The 20,440-nt window shown below is 43.8% G+C and overlaps 1 protein-coding gene across 2 annotated transcripts in view; it reads left to right on the forward strand.

The window, feature by feature from the left end:
• Nucleotides 1-20,440, forward strand: part of itgb5 (integrin, beta 5) — a 75,671-nt gene that overhangs the window by 25,222 nt on the left and 30,009 nt on the right. For both annotated transcript variants that reach the window (XM_014173614.3, XM_014173615.3), the window contains exons 7-10: nucleotides 1,128-1,223; nucleotides 1,404-1,493; nucleotides 4,321-4,455; nucleotides 15,074-15,503. In XM_014173614.3, the coding sequence (XP_014029089.1) occupies nucleotides 1,128-1,223; nucleotides 1,404-1,493; nucleotides 4,321-4,455; nucleotides 15,074-15,503 (751 nt within the window). The remainder of the gene's footprint in view (nucleotides 1-1,127; nucleotides 1,224-1,403; nucleotides 1,494-4,320; nucleotides 4,456-15,073; nucleotides 15,504-20,440) is intronic.

The following is a 20,440-nucleotide window of genomic DNA, read 5'->3' on the forward strand; positions in this document are numbered from 1 at the left end:
TGCCTGGCTCTGCTCCTAGTGGAGGTCCAACTGACTTTATTGGGAACTCACTTCATGTCTTATTGCTGCTGCTTATCTACGAACAGCCATAGGGTGCTGTAGGTAAAGCTTTAATGAACTCAGGGAAGTTCACTTAGTTGGGAGTTAATTTAGACAGCAGTTAGGGGGAGAGCTCAGCAGTCTTAAGCGAGGACAAAGAAATGGTACAAGCCATGTGAACATTTTTTTTGTTCTGGAAATTAAGGTTTTGTATTTTGTATGATGAGACTACATCACATAAACAACTAGATATTTTTCTGCACGGTTTGTTTACATGGCTAGCACTATTTGAAGTCTGACGAACTAATGCAATAAAAACCTAATAAACATCATGCTCATTTCAACCAATCCAACTCAATGATATGAACATGGATTAAGTTAATTAAAGTTTTTGTATTCTCCTGGAATCGCAACATTTTCCTCTAGTTATTTGCTGATCTGTTCTGCTGTGTGTCATTTGGTGCTCTGGGCTCGGTAGAGTCATGTTACGTCTCAACACATTAAGTTCAGTGGAGGTACTCCAACACAAATCAAAGACTTCAACACCAATGGATCCTCAGCTTGAGTAATCCCCAAACAGGCTATGTTTACCCTCATCTCATCTGAATGTGGGATGGAAGAACGGGTGCTTCCCAGGACAGCACTGTGTTTTTCAGGAAAACCGGTGAACCTCACGGCCCATTTCAACTGTAAATCTCACTGTTGATTGATTCGTATGTACACAATGATAAAGGCTACTGAAGACAAAAATCTCATATTTGATTGAGATAAAGTGATTGCTTATTAAATGCTTAAACATTTTCACTCAGTCATGCCTTGACTATAGTGTATCTTTGACTTAAGTGGAAGTTAGGATTCGCTCCTCAATCCACAGTTCTTGTGCAGAGCTGTAAATAAATAGGTCTAAATCACTTCTGTCTTCTTTGTCCTTGTCTCTGCTGGTGAAAAATGAAATGTCAGGGGACTCTCATGTAAAGACAACACTGGAATCAGAGGAGCTTCCCTTCCCTGGGTGAGCTGGAAGCTAAACTAATGAGAACTTGAAATGGCTCTAACATCCTCTTCCATGCATGTCTGTCTGTCTGCAGGACTATCCCTCTCTGGCTCTATTGGGAGAGAAGCTGGCGGAGAACAACATCTATCTCATCTTCGCTGTGACTAAAAGGCTCTATGTCATTTACAAGGTACATTTGTTTAATATTTATGTTCAGGATTGAGAGTAGCTGTGTGTATAGTGTACACACGTTGGTGTGTACACATTGGTGTGTACACTTTGGTGTGTATGGTGGCTTTTGATATTGTGTTAATTGCTTTGTTATATTTGTTTCTTTTAATTTAAAAAATAATATCTGGTGTTTATGCAGAATTTTACAGCACTGATACCTGGAACTACAGTGGAAATTCTGGATCAGGACTCCAAGAACATCATTCAACTCATCGTTAACGCCTACAATGTAAGTAAAGGAGCGTTCTCTCCCATTTAGAGCACAGGTTGTGTGTGTGTGTGTGTGTGTGTGTGTGTGTGTGTGTGTGTGTGTGTGTGTGTGTGTGTGTGTGTGTGTCGTGCGCGCGCGCACTTGAGGGAAAGAGAGTCTCTCAGCAGTCCTCTTCTGAAATGGATGTTGGTTGACAGTTGGCTGAACACGTTTTGAAACCGGGAAACAGACCGGTATACCCCGAACCTGTCATTTTTGTTTTCCATTGCAAAACTGTGAGGCCTACTGAACATGGCCCCGGTCTCTAGAGGACAAGAGGAAGTGTTGAATGTTTATTCTTTAGCGTTCGATATGGAGACCCTCACCCTGCCCCTCTATTTGCTGTGGTGGTCTGGAGGCCCTCACCCTGGCCCTCTATTTGCTGTGGTGATATGGAGGCCCTCACCCTGCCCCTCTATTTGCTGTGGTGATATGGAGACCCTCACCCTGCCCCTCTATTTGCTGTGGTGATATGGAGACCCTCACCCTGCCCCTCTATTTGCTGTGGTGATATGGAGACCCTCACCCTGCCCCTCTATTTGCTGTGGTGATATGGAGACCCTCACCCTGCCCCTCTATTTGCTGTGGTGATATGGAGACCCTCACCCTGCCCCTCTATTTGCTGTGGTGATATGGAGACCCTCACCCTGCCCCTCTATTTGCTGTGGTGATATGGAGACCCTCACCCTGCCCCTCTATTTGCTGTGGTGATATGGAGACCCTCACCCTGCCCCTCTATTTGCTGTGATGGTCTGGGGTTTACTCTACTCCTGGCTCACACTACAGCACAGTCTTTAACTCTGCACTAGCACTTTATGGTTACTGAAGAAGAAGCAGGTTTATGGCACAAATCCTGCCTGAGACACTGTGGTGCTACTACTCTCCAGTCCCCTCCATACAGGAAATAGATTCCATTCTTCCAGTTATTTGAAGGAAGGGTTTTCAAAGGGCCTGAAAAGGGTTCTAGAAGGGTTTCTTGTGTATTTTAAACACAATAAACGGCTATAGACTCGTGTGCTAGGAGATTTACATCTTGTCCTCATTTACAATTCACATTTATGGAAAGATCAACAACAAAAAGAACCACCAGTCTTCAATTTATGGGTCATGATAAATGTATAATCTTCATTCTACCAAAGTTAAGCAGGGGCTTCAAATGGTCTTGAATTATAATTTGACGTTAGTGTTTATAATTGTCACAGAAGACACTCTCTCATAATCCATTCTCAAAGCATGGAATCATCCTGTCTTGTATTATTGTGTTATGGTCTGTTGACTAAAACCTGACCCTAGATCACTGACTAAGTACTCTGATACTGTGGCTCTGGTTTGGCCATTTAGGGATCTTAAAGTCAGTCTGTGATTTGAGAGTGGTTTGGCTACATTTCTCCAGCCCCATACCTCAGCTTACCAAACAAAGTGGCAGTCAGACTGTTGAAATGGCAGATTTAGCCTTTAATGCACTGCAGGAAAGCAGTTATATAATTCACTTTTGTTGACTAGTTGAGAGAAAACAACATTTTAAGGGAAGAATGAATTTCTTTCTCCATGTATTTTGAATATTTTAAAACCAAAGTATTTGCCTGTTTTTAGTCAACTTTCCCAAAAAATATTTTCCAATAAAGCTGTTTTTTTTGTGTTTTTTTTCAGTCAAGCATTTTTTCCTTCTGTGGTTGAGAGGAACTACAACTTGGTTTTGCATAGTTAAGGACACGTTGAGTCTACAACTGATAATGTTTCGTTTTTTTTAAAACTTTGTTTAATATGCAAGTCAGTTAAGAACAAATTCTTATTTACAATGACGGCCTACCATGGAACCGTGGGATTTGTATCTTGTCAACTCAGGGATTTGATCCAGCAACCTTCCGGTTACTGTCCCAATGCTCTAACCACTAGGCTACCTGCCACCCCTATATACCAAGTAGCCTACATTCTGTTCACTTTACACAATGGGCAGATGGCACCACATTTTGGTTTCTATCATAATTGTATCTTTTTTGAGTATTGTGAAGTTTGAACACAAGCATTTAGGTATTTCAACACTCTTTGTTATCAGTTCATTGTGTTCTTTTTCCAATACAGGCCAAAACAGGGCGTGGATCAGTCATGGGTATCTGTCAGTCGGCATGATTCTGATTACCTCCTTTCACAGTTCTGTAGCTTTTATGCGCTGCAGTGAACACACACACATAAAGTACAGATAAGGCTGGCATGTAGCAGCAGAGCCACGCTATGGCACACACACGCACGCGCTCCACATCCATCCATGCCAACCGAACCGCTGTGGGTTTGGGGGAAGTTTACAAAAGACAGGATGAACTGTATAAATCTTGCTTAACCAAGGCATTTTACGCTCTTTCCAATGATCTTTTTCTCTGTTTTCCACCCTGCCTGCTAACAGATTAAATAACAGGCTCTTACTGGTTTCATTCTAAAATGCTGAGTTGTGGTGGTTCTGAGGGGATCCAGTGCCAGGGGAACTGGAAGCATTTAACATTCAAATAGTATGGAAACCACCAGGGAACCTCTGTGCCAACTCTAATATACAGACATACTTTAATGCTCATGTGATCTATTGATAGGAGTCTTTGATCAGACTTGTTTGGATAGTTGACCAGTGGACCATCTGTCTTGTTTTCAAATAAATGACATATTTACTACTTTGATGCAAATGTCAAAAGTACTTATTCATAAGTGTGTGTCTGTCCTATCTGTATATGTGTCTGTCTGTCTTTGTGTTCAAGGCATATGTATCTGTGAGTTCATCCAATCTCTCGCTCTCTCTGTCTGTGTGTCCTCCCTCCAGAACATCCGGTCCAAAGTGGAGCTGACTGTGTGGGATCAACCTGAAGACCTCAGTCTGTCCTTCACGGCCACCTGTCAGGACGGACAGCCTCTACCAGGCCTGAGGAAGTGTGCCGACCTCAAGATCGGAGACACTGTGAGTCTCTCAGACCTCCTGGCTTCCTATGGATTTGCACTATCAGGCCAAGCTGGAAAGTCAAAATTGGCTATATCGTGTGAATGTATATAAACGAAAATACACTTTTTGGTCTTCATCAAAAATCAGATTTTTAGGACTTCTGAGTTTGCAGCTTTGCCTGATAGTGACCTAGTGAACCTTTCCCTTCCTGCCTAATGTACAGGTGATCTGGCTGTCATGTCATGGACACCATGTGAATGATGCAACACAACTGTAACAGGTTGTAATTCCAGCCTGTGGACAGATGCATCATGGGGTATTTATATTAAGGCTTAATTAGCCCAGTGGCATGTCTCTCTGCAACACTGACAAGAATATCATGGATATCATCCACCCAGCCAGTGAATGACTGACTAAAGAAAGCAAGTTGTGACTTGGCAGCATAGTGTGACCTTTCAATCCTCTTAAGTTTGCAGTTCCTGTTTGATTAAATTAAACTGCAGTTGCCGGGAGACTAAAGGAGCGATATCGGCCATGTCTTAGACTCTGAGAAAAAGAGAGATTGAGTGAGGGAACAACAATGTTGTTGCTTTGCTTACTCTCTTTAACAGTTAATGTGTGTGCGCTCAAATTTGACCCTGCTTAATGTATTTGATATGAGCAGACCATGACTGAAATAATGCAAACATATTCTTTCCCTTGGAAGAAAGCAAACTGGGGGAAGCAAAAATGCTTCTGTTTGTCTGTTTTGGAAAAATATTAGTCATGGTATCCATCCCTTCTCTGGGACTCCAGAATGTCCTGTCTCCAACCAACACATACTCTGTCAACACACGGCTGTCTCAACAGATACTGGCCTTTCTCAAGGCAAGGGTCATCCTCTTCCTGGGATAGCAGTGGGAGTTTGAACTGACTCAACTTACTCTTGGCTTCTGAACACTGCAATTGGATATCAGTTGTGCTTTCCAAATAGCCCTGCAAATAAGCTATTTTGGATGGCTTTGGATGAAGTAGTCTATGGGAGATGTGGCATCAGTAGCCTCCACAGAAAGCATTTTAGTGTGAGTAGACCTACGAATAGGGGGGTGGGATAATAATTTGGCAGGGGAAGAATATTTTAGCTGGCTTTTTAATTGTGTTCCAACATGTTCTTGCCATTTTAGATGGAATGCATTCTTCTCTTCCTTTGTTTCAGCTAACAAAACTCTAAGAGAGGTCAGGTGACGTGGGATCACTGCACATCTTAATTGCTTTGAATTCTGCACTGTTCAAATCCTCAGGCCCCAATGAGGATTTGTACAGGATCTATTGAAATGCTCAGCAAGGGGCTACTTTGTACACTCCACCACGCAGAGATCCGACCCTGTGGAATTCTTCTTCCCAAAGCCCCAGTGTCTCCCTCACTGATTCCTTATTTGTCTTAATTGAATGTAGGAAATAAGGATGGTGTGTGTGTGGGGATGGAGGGTGAATGAATAATAGTAGTGAATGGGGGAATCACATCTCTGCATGGCCAGGGTGATGGGTCTAACTCTGTCTTTTGTTCTGCAGCGGGGGTATATTCTCTGCAGGCCTCTGAGTGCTAATCTGTCCTCCTAAAAAGGTGAGGAAAGAGGACGCAAGGAATAGAGGGAAGAGGAATTGGGAAAGTTCCCAGGTGTCAGTCACAGGGTCTCTGGCTGCAGCCTTGCTCTGGGGCCTGATGCTGCATGTCAATGTCCTCACTACAAAAGTTAGAGAAAGAAGAGTTGGTGAAACCAGAGGCGATTTAACGAACAAAGACGACGTGGTAACAAATGTGTGTTAGACCCAGTGTACAAACTTAAGCCCACATTCCTTTCACTGCGACACTCTCAAACCTTAAACAGTACTAAATATTTCCCATACAGATGTAGGATCTTAATTTGACCAGTATAGTCCATAATGTTGCTTGATCGGTGTTTAGACTATTAGCTGACCAAAATTAGGCTACATGAAAAGTGCAATGTTAATATAACTGTCTTAGTGCGGGTTTTCACAGAATTTCTGTAAATCATGAAGCTCATCTGCATTTCTCTGCAACAAAACTAAGATCCTGTACAGTGCCTTCAGAAAGTATTCATACCTCTAGACTTATTCCACACGCTGTTACAGCCTGAATTCCAAATGGACAAACAAACACCCCATAATCACAAAGTGAATGTTTTTTAGAAATGTTGGCAAATGTATTTAAAATGAAATGCAGAAATATCTCATTTACATAAGTATTCACACCCCTGAGACAATACTTTGTAGAAGCACCTTTGGCAGGGATTATAGCTGTGAGTCTATCTGGGTAAGTCTAAGAGCTTTCCACACCTGGATTGTGCAACATTTGCCAATGTATTCTTTTCAAACTTCTTCAAGTTCTGTCAAATTGGTTGTTTATCATTGCTAGACAACCATTTTTAGGTCTTGCAGTAGATTTAAGTCAAAACTGTAACTCGACCACTCAGTAACATTCACAGTGTTCTTGGTAAACTACTCCAGTGTAGATTTGGCCTTGTGTTTTAGGTTATTGTCCTGCGGAAAGGTGAATTGATCTCTGTGTCTGGTGGAAAGCAGACTGAACCAGGTTTTCCTCTGGGATTTTTGCCTGTTCTTAGCTCCATTCCATTCCTTTTTTTATCCTGAAAATCTCCACAGTTCTTAACGATTACAAGCATACCCATAACATGATGCAGCACCACTAGGCTTGAAAATATGGAGAGTGGTACTCAGTGATGTGTTGTATTGGATTTACCAAACGTAACATTTTGTATTCAGGACACATTTTCTTTAGTATTACTTTAGTGCCTTGTTGCAAACAGGATGCATTTTTGGAATATTTTTATTCTGTACAGACTTCCTTTTTTTCACTCTGTCCTTTAGGTTAGTATTGTAGAGTAACTACAATGTTGTTGATCCATCCTCTCCTATCACAGCCATTGAAGTCTGTTTTAAAGTCACCATTGACCTCATGGTTAAATCAATTCAAATCATATTTTTATTATCACATGCGCTTAATACAACAGGTGTAGACCTTAACGTGAAAAGCTTACTGCAAGCCCTTAACCAACAATGCACCTCAAGAAATAATTAAGAAAATATTTACTGAATAAACTTAAAGTAAAAAATAAAATGAAAATTAACACAATAAAATAACAATAACGTGGCTATATACAGGGGGTACCGGTACTGAGTCAATGTCTGGGGGTACAAGTTAGTCGAGGTAATTTGTACATGTAGGTAGGGGTAAAGTGACTATGCATAGATAATAAACAGCGAGTAGCAGCAGTATAAAAACAAAGGTGGTGGGGTTAATGTAAATAGTCCGGTTGGCCATTTCATTAATTGTTCAACAGTCTTATGGCTTGGGGGTAGAAGCTGTTAAGGAGCCTTTTGGTCCTTGACTTGGCGCTCCGGTACCGCTTGCCATGCGGTAGCAGAGAGAACAGTCTATGACTTGGGTGACTGGAGTCTTTGACAATTTTTGGGGGGCCTTCCTTTGACACTGCCGAGTATATGGGTCCTGGATGGCAGGAAGCTTTCCCCCAGTGATGTACTGGACCATATGCACTACCCTCTGTAGCGCCTTACGGGAAGATGCCGAACTGTTGCCATATCAGGCGGTGCTCTCGATGGTGCAGCTGTAGAACTTTTTGAGGATCTGGGGAGCCATGCCAAATCTTTTCAGTCTCCTGAGGGGGAAAAGGTGTTGTCGTGCCCTCTTCACAACTGTATTGGTCTGTTTGGACCATGATTGTTTGTTGGTGATGTGGACACCAAGGAACTTAACTCTCGACACGCTCCACTACAGCCCCGTCATTGTGAATGTGGGTGTGTGCTGCCCTCCTTTTCTTGTAGTCCACGACCAGCTCCTTTGTCTTGCCCATGTTGAGGGAGAGGTTGTTGTCCTGGCACCACACTGCCAGGTCTCTGACCTCCCTATAGGCTCTCATCGTTGTGTGCCAGGACCAGCCTTTCAAAGCACTTCATGGCTACCAACGTGAGTGCTACAGGGCGGTAGTCATTTAGGTAGGTTACCTTCGCATTCTTGGGCACAGGGACTATGGTGGTCCGCTTGAAACATGTAGGTATTACAGACTTGGTCAGGGAGAGGTTGAAAATATCAGTGAAAACACTTGCCAGTTGGTCCGCGCATGTTTTGAGTACACGTCCTGGTAATCCGTCTGGCCCCGCGGCCTTGTGACTGTTGACCTGTTTAAAGGTCTTGCTCACATCGGCTACGAAGAGCGTGATCACACAGTCGTCCAGAACAGCTGGTACTCTCATGCATGCTTCAGTGTTGCTTGCTTCGAAGCGAGCATAAAAGGCATTTAGCTCGTCTGGTAGGCTTGCGTCACTGGGAAGCTCGCGGCTGGGTTTCCCTTTGTAGTCCGTAATAGCTTGCAAGCCCTGCCACGTCCGACAAGCGTCAGAACCGGTGTAGTACGATTCAGTCTTATTCCTGTCTTGACGCTTTGCCTGTTTGATGGTTTGTCTAAGGGAATAGCTGGATTTCTTATAAGCATCCGGAGCAGTGTCCCACTCCTTGAAAGCGGCAGCTCTAGCCTTTTTAGCTCAGTGCGGATGTTGCCTGTAATCCATGGCTTCTGGTTGAGATATGTACGTACTGTCACTGTGGGGGATGACGTTGTCGATGCACTTATTGATGAAGCCGGTGACTGAGGTGGTAAACTCCTCAATGCCATTTGATGAGTCCCGGAACATATTTCAGTCTGTGCTAGCAAAACAGTCCTGTAGCGTAGCATCCGTGTCATCTAAGCGTTTTCCTCCCTCCACGGCAAATTAGTTAGGAAGTGTGCCTGTATCTCTGTAGTGAACGGGTGTACTGATACACCATCCAAAGTGTAATTTAATAACTTCACAAGGCTCAGAGAGAGATTCAATGTCTTGTCTACCGATAGGTGCACTTCTTTGTGAGGCGTTGGAAAACCTCCCTGGTCTTTGTGGTTGAATCTGTGTTTGAAATTTACTGCTCGACTGAGGGACCTTAAAATGATCTGTATGTGTGAGGTACAGAGATGAGGTAATCATAAAGTTACGTTAAACACTATTACTGCACACCGAGTGAGTCCATGCAACTTATTATGTGTCTTGTTACGAAAATGTTTTATCCTGAACTTATTTAGGCTTGCCATAACAAAGTGGTTGAATACTTGACTCAAGACAAACTTTTGTGATTCATCTGCTGCTCTCTTTGTTCCACTCCTCCATTCCATCCCTCTCACAATCACAGCAGTAATGTCCTGGGATTTGGTTCCCTGCCTTTTTACTCCAGCAGCTTTATCTCATGGTTGATTGTTTCCCTAACGAGCCACATGGTTAAAGGAGCTGGGTTCCTCATGACTCACTCCCCTAAATCTCATTACCTCATTAGGAAGAGCACTGTGCTGTAGTGGAAGAGGCAAATAGCAGACAAGCAGGTCTTCCATGTGTTATGTGGGCCCTTCCTTCCTGTGGACTCTGATTGGAGGCTTATCTAGTACTCAGCAGGAACATACCACAACTCTGCTTTCATATCCTGTTCTTCTGTCATGCTGTGCTTGTGGATGACAATAGCTTTGTTATTGTTTTGTTTTTTTGACTAGTGTTTCTGTATTACCTACAGACATTCATCACTTACTAACTAGATCAATGGTTTGGGTTGGACAGATGACGCAGTTTGATGTCATGAGTGTTTACTCCACACACAGCCACATCCTCATATTGCTTCATATTGTACAGCGTTTCATTTTAGTCAGGTGCTCACCCAGTAGGGTCTGTGGTACTATGACCTGTTCACTTCTCATTGAAAGAGGAAGGGAAGATGGAAGACACTGATGGCCTAGGATACCCATAGAGAGAGCGAAAGGTCCTGCATTCTGAGTGACAGGCCGATGCTCTTTTCCTCTCCTGAAGACTCAGATCGTTGCGTGCAGAGCTGCTGCCAACATCAACACGGCCCAAGCATCTGAGTGTTTGGCTTTGGGGCTGCAGTCCAGAGGGCTGTGGCCTTCAGACTTGGGAGCTAAACTTCAAAGCACAGCATGTGCCCCCTCGCATCCCTGCCTCTCCCACCTCCAATGACCCCTCCGGGCTCAACACTGCCAAAGGGCACATAGGCTACCTGAAGACGTGCGTGCGTGCGTGCGTGCGTGCGTGCGTGCGTGCGTGCGTGTGTGTGTGTGTGTGCGCTTCTTCACTCATCTAGAACCACTGGGAGAAAGAGAATGATGTGGAAGAGTCAACCTTACGTCATGGAAGGACATCCTTCCTGAAATACCGCTACAGCTGCCTCAGATTAGCTTTTCCCTTCGCTAAAATATTTTTGTGGTTGAAAGTATCCATGCTCTCATCCAGAGCTGTGTAATGTATTGAAAAGTTAACCACATTTCATATGTATTCTAATTGATGTTATTGAAGTCGGTCCTTGTGTTTTCTTTGGGCAGAATTACCCAGTTTTAAAGATGTTTTGCCTCAGAGCGTTTTCCAATGTGCCAAAGGTTATATGGAAGGTGATGATATATCAACTGATATATACATGCATACATGCATACATGCATACATGCATGCATGCATACATGCATACATACATACATACATACATACATACATACATACATACATACATACATACATACATACATATTGTACATTGCAGTTTTGTAGATTTATTGTAGTATCAGTTTAACTGGAGAAATTCACACCCGTTATCCCATCTAAAGGGAGGGAAACCACAAAGAATAACACTGCCTCATCTATGACAGGCAGTCGAACACACACACTGGAGATGGTTGCTGTGGCAGTTGAGCTACAGAGAAGGAAACAGTAATGCGCTGCAAATCAAATGTTATTTGTCACATGCTTCGTAAACAACAGATTTAGATCAACAGGGACATGCTTACATCTGGGTCTTTTTACAACAATGTAGAGTTAAAGATAAAAAATAGAATTGGTGACATGAGGAATAAATACACAGTGAATAACAATAACCAGTAAAAATAACATGGATCGAGGTTAGTCATCGCTGATCTGGGGCCGATTGCACCAGTTGGTTGTAAGTGGGTCGTAACTCTACGTTCGACATAAAATGTGCTCTACGTGGATGTAAAGATTATACCTGTTGCATCACCTGGGCGTAAGCCCTTCTACAAGCTATGCCTGGGCGTAAGCCCTTCCACGAGCTATGCCTGGGCGTAAGCCCTTCTACGAGCTATGCCTGGGCGTAAGCCCTTCTACGAGCTATGCCTGGGCGTAAGCCCTTCTACGAGCTATGCCTGGGCGTAAGCCCTTCTACGAGCTATGCCTGGGCGTAAGCCCTTCTACGAGCTATGCCTGGGCGTAAGCCCTTCTACGAGCTATGCCTGGGCGTAAGCCCTTCTACGAGCTATGCCTGGGCGTAAGCCCTTCTACGAGCTATGCCTGGGCGTAAGCCCTTCTACGAGCTATGCCTGGGCGTAAGCCCTTCTACGAGCTATGCCTGGGCGTAAGCCCTTCTACGAGCTATGCCTGGGCGTAAGCCCTTCTATGAGCTACGCCTGGTCGGGAGGCGGGACTATGCTTTTCTTTTCTGTACATACCATGAAAGATCAATCTATATTTTCTAAAGGATGTGAGTCTCATGTTCATATTTCACAACCTCTGGGCTTTTCGAGTTGCCTATGCACGAGTCAATAGCAAAATAATACACTTGATTTATGCTACATTACAGCATGCTAAATGTGTCTGATCAGATATCAGAAAACTAATAGATGAGCTGCCACCTCCACTTTTATTATTGCTCATATCTCATTTACATAAGTATTCACACCCCTGAGTCAATATATGTCAGAATCACCTTTTGGCAGCGATTTCAGCTGTGATTCTTTCTGGGTAAGTCTAAGAGCTTTACACACCTGGCTTGTACAATATTTGGCCATTATTCTTTTCAAAATTCTTCAAGATCTGTTCAAATTGGTTGATCATTGCTAGACAACCATTTTCAGGTCTTGCCATAGATTTAAGTCAAAACTGGAACTTGGCCACTCAGGAATTTTCACTGTCTTCTTGGTAAGCAACTCCAGTGTAGTTTTAGCCTTGTTTTAGGTTATTGTCCTGCTGAAAGGAGAATTATCCTGAACCAGGTTTTCCTCTAGGATTTTGCCTGTACTTAGCTCCATTCAATTAATTTTTGTTATCCTGAAAAGCTCCCCGGTTCTTGACGATTACAAGCATACCCATAACATGATGCAGACACCACTATGCTTGAAAATATGGGGATTGGGACTCCGTAATATGTTTGAGGTAAATTCAATGTAACACACTTTGTATTCAGGACAAAAAAGTTAATGGCTTTGCCACATTTTCTTCAGTTTGACTTATTATTATTTTTTTACCTTTATTTAACTAGGCATGTCAGTTAAGAACAAATTCTTATTTACAATGACGGCCTACCCCGGTCAAACCCGGGCGACACTGGGCCAATTGTGCAACGCCCTATGGGACTCCCAATCACGGCCGGATGTGATTCAACCTGGATTCAAACCAGGGAATGTAGTGTCGCCTCTTGCACTGAGATGCAGTGCCTTAGACCGCTGTGCCACTCGGGAGCCACGTGCCTTGTTGCAAACAGGATGCATGTTGTGCAATATTTTCATTCTGTTCAGGCTTCCTTCTTTTCACTCTGTCATTTAGGTTAGTAACTACAATGTTGATCCATCCACAGTTTTTTCTCCTATCACAGCCATTAAACTGTAACTGTCTTAAAGTCAGCGTTGGTCTCATGGTGAAATCCCTGAGCGGTTTCCTTCCTCTCCGGCAACTCTGCTTTTTTAAAAAAACCCATCTACCAATTGGTGCCCTTCTTTGCGAGGCATTTGAAAACGTCCCTAAACTTTGTAGTTGAATCTGTGTTTTGAAATTCACTGCTCAACTGAGGGACCTTTACAGATACTTGTATGTGTGGTAAAAAGATGAGGTAGTCATAAAAAAATAATGTTAAGCATTGTATTGCACAGAGAGTGAGTCCATGAAACGTATTATGTGACTTGTTAAGAACATTTGTACTCCTGAACAGATTTAGGCTTGCCATAACAAAGGGGTTAAATACTTATTGACTCAAGACATTTCAGATGTCTTATTTTTATTCATTTGTAAAAATTTTTTTACAATTTTTAACTACCCCATAATGTCAGTGGAAGTGTGTGTGTTTAGGCCAGTGACAAAACATCTCAATTGAGTCCATTTTAAATTCAGGCTGTAACGCAACAAAATGTGGAAAAAGTCGAGGTGTGTGAATACTTTCTGGAGGCACTATAGCCTAGGCTACTGCACGAGTGGGGAGCAAAATAATCCACCTGTTTAAACTAGGCTACCTTAGACTACATAACATGCTAGCAAAATGTTCTGATAATGCTGTTAGATGAGCAAACTAGACTAAAGATTATCATTATGAACACTGACCTCAATTTGGCTAACATTTTCCCAGCCTAATTGTAATCAAACATTCCAAACGGAGATTCCGGAAAACAAAAATCTTGACGATTGATTTATGAAGACGATTCCCCACGCTTCAATAGCATTAGCCTACTTTATCCAATAACTTCGTCATTCAGTGATATTCATTCCACAGTAATTGATTGATTGATCCATCAAGGTATGGTTAAGAAAACAACATGCATGCATAGTGGTGGGCTTTGTGAAGTGATGGGACATGCCTCGCAAAGTTGAAAACTGCCACGAGAACAGTAACAGCCTAGTAATGGGTGCTGCCTAGCAACCTCCATTATGGAGCATCAAATCTCATGCATTGCTTACACTGGATTTAGCTACGGCTAGTCTTTTTGGTTGGTGCAGCAGGTGTAAATTCTGATCCCAAAGTCAGACGTAGATACACCTGACCTAGCATTTTAAGACTTTTTTTTTTATGCATTTCTTTTTTTACACCCAACTGGTGCGTCTGGCCCCTGGTGTCCAAGCTATTTTCAGTCATAACAAATGATGGTGGAGACAGTGTTAAACATATTTTTCAGCGTAAAAAAAACCCCACATTTGAGAATTATTCCGGAGCCCGTAAAACATCTGCTATCCACTGCAGCACCATCTTCCAATCAACGTAACTGTTGAGACAGGCCAATCTAAAGGGAAGGTGGAGTTTCTGTCTTGTTCAGACTTCTTTCCTCAGAGCAATCAAATGGGTGGAGGTCCTGTCTGTGTCATCTGCAGCTTGAATTGGCTGTGATTAATCAACTAACTGACTCAAAGCCACAAACTGTCCTCTGATCTTTCTCCTCTGATCTCTCTCCTCTGATCTCGCTCCTCTGATCTCGCTCCTCTGATCTCGCTCCTCTGATCTCGCTCCTCTGATCACTGTCTCTCGCTCTCTCTCTTGATCTCGCTTTCTCTCTGAGATAATTCCACATGTATAAACACCGCTTGCAGGTCAAATGTAGATCACAGCCAAGCCTTAATATGAGCAAAATAGGTTCATCTGGAGGTAGATGGTGTAATTGTGATGGATCCAGATTGAGGCTATTTTAAAATCCAGTTATGAGTATGACAGGTTTGTATAAAACTCCTTGATTGAGAAATTGTGGCAATTTGTGTAATTCCAGTCCATATACTAACCCTGTTGTACTGTTCTTCTTTCTTCCAGGTGTCCTTCACCGTGAGTGTGGACGCTAGGGGCTGCCCCGCCCCTGGCACCCAGCAGAGATTCACCATCAAACCTGTGGGCTTCAAGGATCGTCTGGAGGTGTCAGTGGACTACCGCTGTGACTGTGGCTGCACCGACTGGACCCAGGCTAACAGTAGCCGCTGCAGCTCCATCGGACAGTACACCTGTGGTACCTGCCGCTGTGACCCGGGCTACCTGGGCGCCCGCTGTGAGTGCCAGGAGGGCGAGGCTGGTAGCATGTACCTGAGCGCCTGTAGAGAGGCGGAGGGGAAGCAGATCTGTGGTGGGCGAGGGGAGTGCAGCTGTAACCAGTGCCTCTGCTACGAGTCAGAGTTCGGGAAGATCTACGGGACCTTCTGCGAGTGTGATGACTTCTCCTGCGCCCGACACAAGGGCATCCTCTGCTCAGGTAGGTGTGCAAAGAGAAGGGAGCACTGCCGCTACGTCGCTCTCCAAATTGCTGGATCTCCTCTCTACTTCTGCATGTGTACAACATAAATGATTCAGACATACACTAATGACCCTAATGCCTAGCTTTAAATTAAGACTAAAAAGCTAGTGTTTTTTCATGAGTTTTTACGATATTGCCAATTTTGACTTTGCAGCATGCCCGTGTAGCGGAAACCACTTAGTTCTTTCTGCCTCCAATGCAAGACTCATGACAATAAACGTCAACCTGTCTTTATTAGAGGAAAAGCAGCCTGTTAGTGGTGCAGCTTTGAACACAGCCCTGCAGGTCTGCTACTGTTTGTGTGTGTGTGAGAAAGGGTACTTTTTGTGTGTGTTAATACTAAACCACACATGTTCGGGGTGTTTTTTATGATAAAGGTCTCTTGATTCTGAATTTCTTCTTCGGGAAAGGTGAAGTGCTCAGGAACAGCTGCTGGGAGCTATTTTGTTGTGCAGATCATGTTTTACTATCTCTAGCTGAGCTGTGTTCTCTGGGTGCTTTGGGACCCTGGAGAGTTGGGGTGGCTGTGTGCAGGATTCTGTGTGCAGGGTTGCTAGCTGGGAGCAACTTAGTGACATACTAAACAGGCTGTCCTATTGGATTGCCAGAACATCGGGTCCAGTCCAAGTAGCCTCTGTGTGTTTTGGGTCGAGACCTGCTGGATGTTGGCCAAGGGCCCCTGGCTCATCCCCAAGCTAACGGCTGTTCCACCAAACCACAGAGGGAGCTTTGTAACAGAGGCCCTGCTCAGTGCCTTGTGTATTGCCAAATACAATGCATGGGTCTATACTCAGTTAAAATGCCTTGTTTCGTTTAGTCAGCAGGACCAAGCAGCGGACAAACGCAAAATGGACCATTTGTTTGTCGGTTGGTCGGACCATAAGCAGGCCCTTAGGGTAGGATGATAACTGGAAGGGGTGGGGTAGTAATTAAATCTTAACAGTCCAGTATGCTCTGTGGCCCCCCACACACTCTCTCACTCACACACCTCCTCGCTGTGCATGGTTGGCTCAGTCTATAATGAGTTCCTAATGAATCGGAATGAAAGTCCTCTCTCCCACACTTCTCTGGCACTGTTACTTAATCGTGTAATAAACAGTGTTGTAAAATAATTCTGTATACCACCATTGGTCCCTAAACCCACTAATTGTTTTGGGGAGGTTCAGACTCTGTACGGAGTCCCATTCCCCTCCTGTTTCATGCCATGTAAACAGTATTGTGCAATAGGCTAGATTGGTTACGCTGTGATGATGGCAGCTCATTTGCTCTGCGTTGTGTTAGGAAGAGAAGCTGGTTTGGATTGAACTGCAGGATCCAGACTGATGAACTGCCGGAAGTTATTGGTCATTATTAAAGAGGAAATAAATTGTGGCGTTGTCCTTGGGTGGGTTCTCATTTCTAGCTCAAAGCATTTAAAATCTCCCAGCCTTTTCATGATAACCGCATGGTCTGGAAGAAATCTTGAAGTTTATCTTGTTGTTTTGATACGCTTGTTTTGTATCAAAGTACTGTATCTACTCACGACCGCTCATGCTGTAAAAACAGTCCAGTTCAAAGTGAATGGCACAGATCTATGTATAGTAATTAGTATATTTGCATATAGTCCTACTGCAGCTCTGATTGGTTATGGCACACCGGTCTGTGTAGAGTACGGGCCGGCCTGAGTTGTGCCTGTCAATGCAATAGAATCCTACTCCGATGTATTCTGCCAACAACAATCTCTTGCGTAGTTATTAGTTTTGCATACTAAGTCTTGCATAGACCACAAGCATTATGCTACACCCGCAATAACATCTGCTAAATATGTGCATGCGACCAATAAAATGTGATTTAGTAGTTGCGTTGAAAGTGACTAATATTGCTTTGTTTCGATCACAATTGCCACAGTAAAGGAAAATATTGAACGTGTTAACTAACGGGGAAAACTCTAGAAAGTTGTGTGAAGTTCATTCTCGTGCTTCTCTGGGTGCTCTGATATTTATTCTGCACGGCAGTGTATTAGCCAGACCTACGTGAGGCTGAGGGGGTCAGGGATAAGGCTAGAGCCCAGTGTATTAGCCAGACCTACGTGAGGCTGAGGGGGTCAGGGGTTGGGCTAGAGACCAGTGTATTAGCCAGACCTACGTGAGGCTGAGGGGGTCAGGGATAAGGCTAGAGACCAGTGTATTAGCCAGACCTACGTGAGGCTGAGGGGGTCAGGGATAAGGCTAGAGACCAGTGTATTAGCCAGACCTACGTGAGGCTGAGGGGGTCAGGGGTTGGGCTAGAGACCAGTGTAGCAGCCAGACCTACAGGAAGCGGCTCCTTCTCACTAGGGCCTTGACTCTTTTCCTTCTCCTTGATGCTTCCCTCCGTCTAATCTGATCACTGTGTCAAGGCCAAAACGCACGCCAGGCCAGGACTCCAGGAACCACTAAAAGACAGCTGTGGAGAGAGACCAGAGTGGGTCCCACTCTTCTTGTAAATAGTGCTCTGAGGTTATATCGTAGTACTACTACAGTACACAATCATTATTTTTTTACCAGAATCTTTTTACTGCAGTTATACATACACAGATATTTGACTGTGCCAACCTGTACCATCCTCTCTGTGTTTCTGGAATGTAGCTATGTCTTTGAGCTTTTACCCACACTATTTCCCTACTTACTGTTTTTGAGTATGTTGTTTCCTTCTGCTCTTTGGAGGAAAGGTCTCTCTTCCTAGATTCCTTCTTTGATAGCTTTAGCAGCCGTGCTCTTGTTTGCCCTGGCCCTCTGAGAGTAGAGTGAGAGTGAGGAGGGCCGATAGATGGAAGCCAGGCACGCTCCACACCCAGCTGCTGTCATGTCTGTGCTGCTTGGTGCTGTGGTGATATAATATAGCACCAAGCCAAACCTCCCATAGAGCCTAACCGCCTACTGTCTGGTTTTTCTGGCCAGTGACTGTCAGTGTGGCTGTGTCATCAGCTGTACATGCCTGAACCAATTACACCCACATCAAACCCATGATTCAATCAACTGGTGTATTTAATGTAGTTGGCAATAGGTCAATACAATATTGGAAACATCCACTATAATAGTAATTTAGTCCACAAAATGGCCGAACTGCTAATAATAATAACCCATAATTTACAAAGCTCAGACATAGAGGTTAGCTATTCACAGCTTAATTTGAAGTTGATAGTTAGAAATAGTTTGAGAGACTGATGTGTTTTTGGTCTCGTCACTGATAAGCTGCTGTATCTCTGCACCCGGTTAGATAAACTGAATGAAACACCGGTGGTCTTGTCTTCCGCTGCTTCCAGTGTCTTTCAATGAGTGGAAGGGTTTCAATTGGTTTGGGTGGGATGCGTGTGTTGGGAGGGAGATGCTTATAGACAACATTCCACCTTACCGTCTGATAGGATAGAGGGAATATTCGCTATTGATGTATGGAACTAATGGTGCATAGAGGGGTATGGGGTTGTTTCTGGACGGGGTTGATTGTGTGATACTGAGTTTATAGTCAAAGAACCTCTTATGGCTGTGCAAGGACAACCCTGTTCTTGTGAAACTAAGACAGTGGCCTGTAGAATGAAGGTCAGATCGGGGGCATTAATCAGTCTCTGAAGCTAGTAGGTCTGGCAGGAGCAAGGATAGGGGAGGAGTGGTGTCAGTAACCTCCCACAGGGGCCACACTGTGTGCTTGTGCATGTGTTTGGTCTGCTGACCTGTACTCAGAGACTCTGTATTCTCATACATTCGTAACCTCAGTGTCTTCTGCAAGGCCAGACTCTCTGCCCTAAGGCCTGTGCTGAGTCTGTCAGGATATCTGGAGGATTAAGACGGCGTAGATAGATGGGTGCTGTATGGATAGAGTTAGTCTTTGTATCACTTACAGTAAAGTATGAATGGGTGATTACCAGGGTGTGAGAGAGTTAAGATGTTGATAGAGGCAACAGTAAACTTTCTTTCTGTGTAAGCATGGATCAGCTAAGTCTCTGTGTCGGCTGCCTTTGACGAGGCCTCAGTAAACGTAGACTTTGTGGTCCTCTGCTCTGTCACACATCTACAGCTGCTTATCGGTAACAGTCTAACCACTCAATAGCACCAAACGCCAGAAATAGCATGGCTGTTTTCCACTTGCACTTTACCCACAAACCCCTTCTCCTCATAAATCATCAGCCTCAGATGGAGGATAGAAACAGTAAATGGCAACGTGTTTATTAATGTGTGTGTGCCAGGCACGACTAACTTTGCCTTATTGAAATGAAAGCATTTAGCGGGCTTCCAATCTCTCTCTGACATGATTGGCCTATTTTTCAAAATAGTTAGGGTAGACTAACTAGTCCTGTGTTTGCCAAGCATCTGGCACGTCCAAGCACTTTGGTTTTATTGCTTGACGTGTCAAAATGTTGTAGAGCCATCCTTTATCCTAAAGCTTCTTCTATTCTCCTCCTCAGCTCTTTAATTTATAGACACCGCCAATAGAAAAAAATATTTTTAGATTGCGGTACTGCTGTCTGGCCTACTCTGATTTGTATGAAAAGCCTGCAGCGATAGCTGGAACATGGACAAGTTGAAACAAAGCTAATACCAGTACTCAAGATGTCCCAATAACCATCATGATTTGTAGCTCCTGCTACTACCTACTGTAGCACCTACTCACTGCCCAGTAGTAGTCTGATTTCACTCAATCACTTTGATATTGTTGACTGGAACATAGTTTGAACAGGATCTCAGCTTCTACAAGGCTGAAGCAGCAGTTCATTAAACATTTTGGCACAGCTGTGGAGTCGGTTAGTGTTTTTATTTGTAGTTCGTTGAAAACACAGCAATTAGTAGTCAACGTATTCTGGGTTAATTCTTGGCAGACAGCCCAGCATGTAAACTCACTACGGAGCTCAGCAGTGCGCATTGAGCAGAAATGTGCCTATC

Source organism: Salmo salar, chromosome 25, assembly GCF_965601325.2.
Source record: "Salmo salar chromosome 25, fSalSal1, whole genome shotgun sequence".
NCBI lineage: Eukaryota > Metazoa > Chordata > Actinopteri > Salmoniformes > Salmonidae > Salmo > Salmo salar.